Genomic DNA, 8869 nt, shown 5'->3' with positions numbered 1-8869 from the left:
GCCTGCAGAGGAAGGAACCAGCAGAGGGACCAGCAGAGGAACCTGCAGAGGAAGGAACCAGCAGAGGGACCAGCAGAGGAACCTGCAGAGGAAGGAACCAGCAGAGGGACCAGCAGAGGAACCAGCAGAGGAACTTGCAGAGGGTGTTTTGTTTGAACGTGCAGCTCTTCTGGACTCTAACAGTGTAAACGCTGAGTCAGCATTCACAACATGTTCCTGTTCTGATGTCTGCAGAACCTTCATAGATCCAAACATTCGACTCGATCAGGAACACGGTGCTCTGACTTTCAGACTTCATGTAAAATTTCCCATAAAAGCTGCTGTTTGTCTTCTTTGCTCCTTTAAGTTTTAGTTACTGTGTTTTTAAATCCAGCTTTTAGCTCATCTTAGCTCTTTTCTTTTAGCTTCAGTTTTGTTCATTTTAGATTCTGATTTGTTGATTTTGGCTTTTTTTCTGCTTGTTTTAGCTTTAAAAATGCATTAATTTCAGCCTCATCCAGCGCTGACAGTTATAAAAACACAATCACATCCAAACCTTGAATAAATGTGTTTATCTCCCTTCCTGTTAGGAAAGAACGATCAGCTGTGAATCAGACATCCCAGAAAGTGTTGGGGCTTTAACGGACGTCTCTGGAGTTTATTTACAGGACGGCTGCGTCTCCTGCTGCTTTCTGCTCTGCAGGATCTAAATGATGCTCCTGAAATGAATTCCCATTAAGTTTAAAAGGCTTTTTCATTAAGCTGCTGCTGTCTGCTGCCACGCCCCCCCTCCTCCTCCTCCTCCTCTCTGCAGACAGGAGGAAGACTCCTCGGTCTCTGTTTCCCCCTGCTGCTGGTTCTGCAGCTTCACTTTGTGCTGCAGAACCAGCAGCAGCTTCACAGGAAAACTTCTTTTCTCATTAAACATAAAACCTGCTGCAGTGAAAGAAGGACGATCATGTAACTTCCTGTGTTTGTTTCTTTTCTCTGTCAGCAAAATATCTCATGAACTACTGGATGGTTGCCTGCAGCTGGTTACCTCTGGATGGAATCGATTCAAGATGGCCACCGCAGCTAACCAGTCTTAGCTAACACAAAAATGGCCATAATTCAGTCATTTCTACTAAACATTAAGGGTGGTAGTAGCTGAGAGTCACCTCAGCTCAGTTCTAATCCCTGCTGGCCTCTGTGGGGTTTTATTTTATATGTTTTATTCTGAAACAGCATCTGAAAGAGGAAAAACTCTGGAGTCAGGGGGGAAATGAATGTTTCTTTATTTTTTATCGTCTGACTTTGTGTGTAGATTACAACACACCTGCAGCTACACAAACTCGTGCACATTTATTAATCATATAAAACATGTTTGTGAATCTAATTCCTGCAGAGATCCTTTTATTTTGAATCTGCTGAATAAACTGAACTGAATATCAGGACTGACATCTTTAAGGTTGGAACATTTTCTGAATTTGTCTCAGAAACGTTTCAGTCTGAGAACATGAAGAGATGGAACCAGGTGTGTGTGTGTGTGTGTGTGTGTGTGTGTGTGCGTGTGTGTGTGTGTGTGTGTGTGTGTGCGTGTGTGTGTGTGTGTGTGTGTGCGCGTGTGTGTGTGTGTGTGTGTGTGCTTGAAGGTTAAAGGAGCAGATCATGATGGATCTGATCTCATTAAAGGAGGGAAGCTGGGCTTTAATTTCCTCTCTGTGCTTCATCTTTATTAACGTCAGACGGTCGATGATCGGATCCTCAAAGACATAAACCAGAGGAGGAAACCGGGTCAGGTCCAGTTCTGGTCTGAGATCTGATGGAGAACCAGCAGGGTCCAGAAACTCATGAGCAAGGATCTTTTACAACCAGTCCTTATAGTTTGATTTTATTCTATTAGTTCTGTTCGAAGAAACTGAAATAAATTCCACTTTAGCTAATATGCTCATTTTGTATTTAAAATAGAAATATTTTATTAACTTTTAAACAAACTGTTTCAGATTTTCCCTGGTTAGTTTAAAAGGAGATTAAAAACTTTAGATTTTTCTGCAGATGTGCTGAAACACCTGGAAACAGAAAACGCTGACAGACACTGCTGAGGCTGGGGTCAAAGGTCAGAGTCAGGCTGAGGCGGAGGGGGCGGAGCTTCAGACTGCAGCAGGACAGATGGACGGATCTCTGTCCGGTTTCTGTCAGGATATTTTTACAGACAGTTAGTTTCAGTCCCAGCAGCAGCTGGAGGTGATTAAAGCTGACATGAAGTCTGGAGAAAACCAGGAAAGGGAATAAAAAATGTGGAGAGCTGACTGAAGGAGATCGATACGGATCAGATCGATGGCTGTTTGTTTTAAACAACTCATTTCTGGAGACATCATCGATCCCCTCTCACCTGAGCCCTCAGTGGTTATCTCAGGTTATTAATTGGGAAGAAATATTCAGCTGAGTGATGGAGGATAAACTTTAATCTAAACAAACGACGGCTGTGACAAGAAGAACGAAGCGAATGTTTCCTGCTCTGCTGCTCCGAGCTGATGGAACGGAAAATAACTAAACGAGTTAATAAAACATTATTAACCAGCCTGGAAGTGCTAGGTGTGTACTGATCAGCTAAAATGAGCAGAAAGCTAAATTAGCTGAAAGCTAAAAACAGCCAAACGTTAGCAAAACCATTAAAAAAATCAAAACAGAAATTAGTTCAGTTAGTTTTTATTATTCCTGTTTAGATGATGTGGACCAACAATAAATCTACTTCCTGTTTGGCTGCTCGGGCTCTGAGGTGCGTCACAGTTTGCTCTGATTGGCTGGAGCTGCAGGGCGTGGCGTGGGCCGCCCCCACAGACGGAGGCGGCTGACCCCCCCGTCAGGAGCGATGATGAGACGGACGTGACTGACTGGACGGGTCAGAGTCAGGTCGGCGGCGCCGTAGAGGTGTCTGCGATGAGGGCGGAGCTACAGCCCAGAGAGGAAGTTCATTACGATCCTGAAGAAGTCAGCTTTCTCAGCGAAGGTGAAAACCTACCTTCTGAGGCGGGAGAAGAACCCCCCAGGTCCCAGAAGTCCACTTGGTCCTGGTTCTTTGAGCCTCCTCCTCAGGGCTCAGAAGGCACGCCTCGATCCGGCAGGAGTCTGGAAAGTTACCTGGATGGAGAACCGTCAAGCTGCAGCAGGTGAGTTTGGCCTTAGAGGAGAGGAGAGAAGCAGCTGAGATCTGTTTCTACCTTTGAAATGATTTGTGTCGACCTCAACGCTGCTGATTATTCCAGGATGACCGAGACGAAACACGGCCCATTCCCAGCCGGGAACCTGCAGGATGCCCCGCTGATCCACCTGCAGAGAACATCCGACACCTGAGCCCACCTGCTTACACCATCCCTCCGTCCCCCCGCCAGGCGGCCTCAAGACAAAAAGGTGATTAAATGATAATTCAAGTTCAAGAAGCAGGTAAGATCCCTGTGAGTTCGAACCCGTCCCTGTTCTGTCGCAGGTAACGGGTTAATGTGTTCTCAGACCTTCAGCTCTTTGGGTCGGTCCAGTCTGCGGGCTGTTTCCCATCCGTCGGCCATGTTGGCAGCTCGACCGAGACCTGCAGAGACGACACAACCATGAACCCAGAGCGATGGGAGGCGTCACCTCAACCAACGTCATTTTACTCTCAAAGATGTGTGTGTGTGTGTGTGTGTGTGTGTGGACTTGTATTTGATACACTGTGGGGACAATTTTCCTAACATATACTACCTTGTGAGGACCGATGCTCCTTGTAGGGACCAAAGCCTGGTCCCCATGAGGAGAAATGATGTTTTTGGGTTAGGGGTTCGGTTTAGGACTAAGGTGTGAATTGAGTTTAGGTTTGGTTTAGGGTTAGGGTGGGGGTCAGGGTTAGGCTGTAGTAATGTATGGAAGTCAATGGAAAGTCCCTGCAACGGTAGAGAGACAGACATGTGTGTGTGTGAAGCTAATGCAAAAATCATTTGAGTTGATTCCAACCAATCATGTTGCGTGGATGTCCAAAGTGGGCGTCGCTGTAGCCGAGACAGACTCCCCCATTGGTCAGAGCCAGGAGGTCGAGCTCCTGGTTGGTGGAGACGGAGGACCAGTCCTTCTGTCCGACTCCAAACACCCGGAGTCTGGCTATCCCTCCATCTGGGGACACAAACACACTTACAGCTCCGAGCAGCAAACCTTCTGTCTGTGGCGTGTTGTTCAGAGCAGGTCGGTGTCCAGGTGACCCGACAGAACCCAGAACCATGAATACTGTCAGTCATGACAGTAATGTCAAACTCTAATTATCTGCAAATTTAAAGCAGAGGAAAAGAATTATGGAAAACACGTCAGTTGTATATTTTTTGGTGTAGATCCAATTCAACATGGCCACCACAGCTAATCAACCTCAGACAACACAAAAATGGTTATATCTCTGTCGTTTCTCCAGATACTGAGATAAAATTTGGTGTGGTAGTAGCTGAGAGTTGTCCCAACTAACAGATTCCATGAGATCTTTTTTCTAAAGTTTACCATAAAATGCGGTCGGTGGTATTCATTCCTTCAAGGAGTTAAACTAACCTGGGTATTGTGATCGACTCTCTTTTTGTCCTGATCTAATCAACATAAACTGTGTTTCCATATTTAGGTCAAAGGTTGTGCAGTTTGTGACACTTGATGATGAAGCTGACATGTTATTGGCTGCGGACTGATGTGGTGATTCCTGGTTCTGGTGCAGGGTTATTAACAGACTGTTCGTTTAGATACCTGGGTGCATGTTGAGGCGCAGGTGAGTGACTCTCCTGTTAAAGTTGACCCTGAAGAAGTTGTGACAACAGTCTGAGTATCCAGGCTGCAGCTCCGAAACCCCCACCAGCTCCGGCCATGCCTCGGAGCCCAGCTGTCAATCACAACAGTCAGCTGTCAATCACAGGAGCATCATCTGTTTGCTACACGTTGGCCAGCGCTGAGCCCCAGTTACCTTGGCGACAGCATCCATCTGACTGTCTGTGGCCGCCATGCCGGTCCGGTCTTCTCCTGGGGTGAAGGTGGGCAGCGCCTCTGACGGGACCAGGATGAGGGATTAGATCTTATTCACATGAACCTGGGAAATGTGGACATGAGATGGAAGTAAATGAAGTACCGAGACAGCTGGCCTGGATGGAGACAGAAGGCGAGTGGTTTCCTGTGAAGAAGGACGTGTCGACATCGAACCCGTGGACGAGGCCGGGGACACCCAGCTGGATGATGCACCAATCATGACCTTTGACATAAGATTAGATAAAGAAATGGAAACAAAGCTTTGGTTCAAAATCCAAAAGCACTGAAGCAGCGTTATTACTTCTGTTCCAGCAGAGGGCACACTTCCAAACTCTCATTAACTTCCATTACATCCTGGTTCATAATGTCTCTTCAGAACTGGAAGAGACGGCTCGCTTTCTTCTACATAAACGACCAAACGCTTCTGTCTGCTTCTTCACGGTTCAGAAATTCTTTCAACACGACTCACAGATTTCACACAGCGACTGTTGGAGGTTCACTTATAACATTTATCAGCTTAAATTATTACAAAAATAAGTCCCAAGTTCCTGCTGGTCTTTAGAGAAGGAAGCTGATGGATGTTAGAAATTAACACATTTATCAACATTTTCTTCAAGCTTCAGAAAACAGACGTGGATCTAAACTCGTCCTGTCAAATTTCAGAGCTGAATTCTTCTTGGTCTATATGTGTTTCCTGTAGTTGTTATTATTGGTTAAACTTTCAGTTGTTCATAAATATCCATCTTCTCTGTCAGCTCCAAGCACCCAGTATTCCAACACTGAGAGTGTTTTAGTTTTACAAGCTGAAGCTCGGAGAAAGATCAACAACACTGACCGGGACTCCTCTTCCTCCTCGTCTCCCATCCGTCCATCCACTTTCCAAACTCGGTGAAGGCAGATGTGATGAACTGTGGCGCCTCTCTCTGTTCCAACAGCAAACATTAAAGTAATTAAAAACAAAACTTTGAGTGAGAACAGATTTATCTACAACCTTTATTTCTACTTCAGCTTCTTTAAATTCCTCTAAGTTTTCTGTAACTTTGAGGCCTCGTCTGCAGGCTGATCACACAAACATTTATCATAATCCTGCAGATTAAAACGTTGTCCAGCCAGGTAAGGAGGGTTTGGAATAAAAGTATTTAAGGATGACACTGCAGAGCTGTTTCTCGTTTCTGACTCCATGTTTACAAAAATGTCTGACTGGCGTGCATTCATCAGCATCATATGAAGTCATTTCTGAAGCTCAGAAGTCAGATTCTCCTCATGGTGTGATAGGAGCTGGAAATATTATCATAAAATACAATATTTATCTAACAGAAAACTTTAAAAGTGTAAGTCTGCAGGTGGAAACAGTAAATCTGAGCTGAATGAACCAATGCACTGATTTAAGGTTAATTTAGTTCAGAGGTTCTCAATCTCAGATATGACTTTACAGACTCCACCTGTCGAGTAAAAAGTCTGTAAAAATATCTGTATGAACTGCCTGCTTGTCCTGTTAGTGCTGCTAACACTGATTAAAGCACAGATGTACCTTCAGCAGGTTTTTAGCAGGAGCAAACCACTCGTCTGTAGCAAAAATCACCTAAAAAACAACAAACACACACGTTAATGGCAGTAAAATGCAATGCTGTGTGTTCTGAAACCAGCAGGAGACACCATGAAGACCAAGGAACTCTCCACAGGTCAGTTATGGGAAAGTACAAATCACAGCTGGATTATAAAAATCTATCTCAGAACCCTGAACACGCCATGAAGCTCCATTAAATCCATTATTAGGAAGCGGAAACAAACCTGCCAAGAGAAGGTCGTGCAGCGGGCGAGGAGGACAAAGATAACCCAGATGGAGCTGGGCGATGGACAATATGTCCACAGGACCACTAGAAGCTGCTCAGAACTGAGATCCATGGAAACAAGCTGGACTGTTTGGAGCTTCTTCATGTGAGAGAAGCTGCTGTGGTCAGATGATGTCTGAGCCAGATCATCATCCCTACAGCACAGCACGGTGGTGGCAGCATCATACTGTGGGGATGGGTTTTTACCAGCAGGGTAAAAGATCAGAGTTAAAGGAAACCTGTGGGAGTCTTCCAGAGATCTGAGACCGGGACAGAGGTCCACCTTCAAGAAGGACAATGAGAAACACTCGGCTGAAGGACCGATCAAAGGTCCTGGGGAAGTCCAGTTGAAGGTTCTGGAGCGGTCCAGTTGAAGGTTCTGGAGCGGTCCAGTTGAAGGTCCTAGAGCGGTCCAGTTGAAGGTCAGACCTCAGTCTAACACAAGCAGCACCAACCTGAAGGAGCTGCAGATGTTTGGACATGAAGAACAGACCCAGAGTCCAGGTTTGGACCAGGATCCTGATGGATCTGAGGAGACTTCCTGCTGGAGCTGCTGCAGAAGGTGGGGACACAAAGTCAAGCTGTCCTGAGGGAGGACATGTTTGTTTCTGTTCATCTGATCATCTGAAGCGTGTGGTTCGTACGCTTCAGGACAGACAGGAGTTCTCAGTTTTTCATTTCAAGTAAATCTGCTTCTTTTCAACATTCAAAGTCAACTTTAAAGTCCATAAAATCGTATTAAAGTAAATAAACTGAAAGAAGCCGCTTGGCTCAGACGCTCAGAAGAGTTCAGCAGGAAACTGATGAGGTGAAACCTAAAGAAACGTAACGCTTCTTCTGCCCTAGGACTTTATCTGTCAGAGATGTGTCAGATGTTCAGACGATCTGTTTGCTGCAGGACTCACCTTCCCGCCGACGCTCTCACAGCCCAGATCATTAAACTGCAGGAAGTCCGGCTCGGCGGCAGCCTTCGCTGGCGTCCTCCTCTCAGACATGCTGAGCTTTTCCTGCAGCTTCTCAGGTGAGAACAGAAAGTTGGAGGCAGCTCCTCGTCCCTCACGTGTTGTCATATCTGCAGGTCAAAGTTCAGCAGCTGTTTGTTCAAACAGAACAGCAAACATCGCTTCAGCTCGCAGAAAACTGGACCTCGCTGCTGAGTGCGTGGTTTATTTCATCACTTTTACACACAGCCACACAAACTGTTTTATAATCGCAACAACTCCAGATCCTACAGCAGCCACCACCTCAGGTTTGAGCTCATTCAGGCCGTTTTTAGCTTCCAGTCAGAACGTGGCAACCTCAGGGGGTAAAAGCTGTTCTCTCTTACATTAAGTTCACAAAATATGGCTCCACCACCACCTTGGGCCTTTCACCTACAGAAATAACTACAACTAGTCCCAATAAGGCACTTCAGTCTGTTTGTAAAGGCAGCAGGAGACGTGTTCCAAGGAGACAAATGTAATATTTATTCAATAACAGCTAAATGGAGGCAAAGTTCATTAGATTAGAAAACAAACAGAAGTAATCAGGACTGAGGCTTCCAGTGGAGACAGCTTAAATAAATTCCATATACCGGTTCTTCAATAGTTCTCCATCACATCTTCCAGCGTTTATATGGCGTGCAGACACATTATCGCTGCAAGGTCCAGATCCAGTTTAATGTTGGAGTAATAACTCTTTCTTCTGAGTGTTCGTCTTCTCCTTCCTGGCTGGTAGAAGGTGCGGCTGAGGGCTGAGATTCCTCCCTGGACTGAACCACATGCTTCATGTCAGAGGGGTGTTTGGGGGTTTATTTCATTGTTTTGTGTTAGTTGTTAGTTGTTTTCCCCTTGTGTGTCCATATGGTTTAGCTAAAGCAGTATTTAAGTTCCCTTATGTGGCTTTTCAGGAGCTCAGTTTGTCTCATGTCTGTCTGAGGTTCTGTTAGTTGTGACTTTTTGAGTTTAGTGTATTGAGTTGATCTCTTTTATTGGCACGTCTGTTTAAGTGTTGGTTCTGTTAGCTATTTATCATTTTATTAGTAAATAAAAACCCACTTTTTGAATTAAACACCTGTG

General features: G+C 45.3%; 1 protein-coding gene across 2 annotated transcripts; it reads right to left on the bottom strand.

Moving 5' to 3' along the window:
• Window positions 1-2651: 2651 nt before the first annotated feature.
• On the bottom strand, window positions 2652-8539 carry allc (allantoicase). Of its 2 annotated transcripts, none has more exons than XM_017439214.3 (12): window positions 8386-8539; window positions 7718-7884; window positions 6512-6562; window positions 5816-5903; window positions 5084-5203; window positions 4922-5001; window positions 4708-4840; window positions 3946-4101; window positions 3471-3544; window positions 3180-3288; window positions 2981-3099; window positions 2652-2910 (listed from the first exon to the last, which is right to left on the bottom strand). In XM_017439214.3, exons 2-12 carry the CDS (start codon window positions 7880-7882, stop codon window positions 2743-2745), a joined length of 1263 nt encoding a protein of 420 aa, XP_017294703.1. In that variant the 5' UTR covers window positions 7883-7884; window positions 8386-8539; the 3' UTR covers window positions 2652-2742. The 2 variants fall into 2 exon arrangements, with proteins under 2 accessions (XP_017294703.1, XP_017294704.1); XM_017439215.3 differs by having other exon boundaries at window positions 7718-7905; window positions 8386-8536.
• Between the last annotated feature and the right edge of the window lie 330 nt (window positions 8540-8869).

Source organism: Kryptolebias marmoratus, linkage group LG19 (genome assembly GCF_001649575.2).
Source record: "Kryptolebias marmoratus isolate JLee-2015 linkage group LG19, ASM164957v2, whole genome shotgun sequence".
NCBI lineage: Eukaryota > Metazoa > Chordata > Actinopteri > Cyprinodontiformes > Rivulidae > Kryptolebias > Kryptolebias marmoratus.
This window is presented reverse-complemented; position numbering and strand designations above follow the sequence as displayed.

Excerpts from the sequence above, each read along its gene's own strand:
- allc (XM_017439214.3), bottom strand. The coding sequence starts at position 7,882 with ATGACAACACGTGAGGGACGAGGAGCTGCCTCCAACTTTCTGTTCTCA. Across the intron at positions 5,002-5,083 it reads CATCCAGGCCAGCTGTCTCG|AGGCGCTGCCCACCTTCACC; the intron begins GTACTTCATTTA and ends TGGTCCCGTCAG. Across the intron at positions 3,289-3,470 it reads ACCGACCCAAAGAGCTGAAG|GTGGATCAGCGGGGCATCCT; the intron begins GTCTGAGAACAC and ends TGTTCTCTGCAG.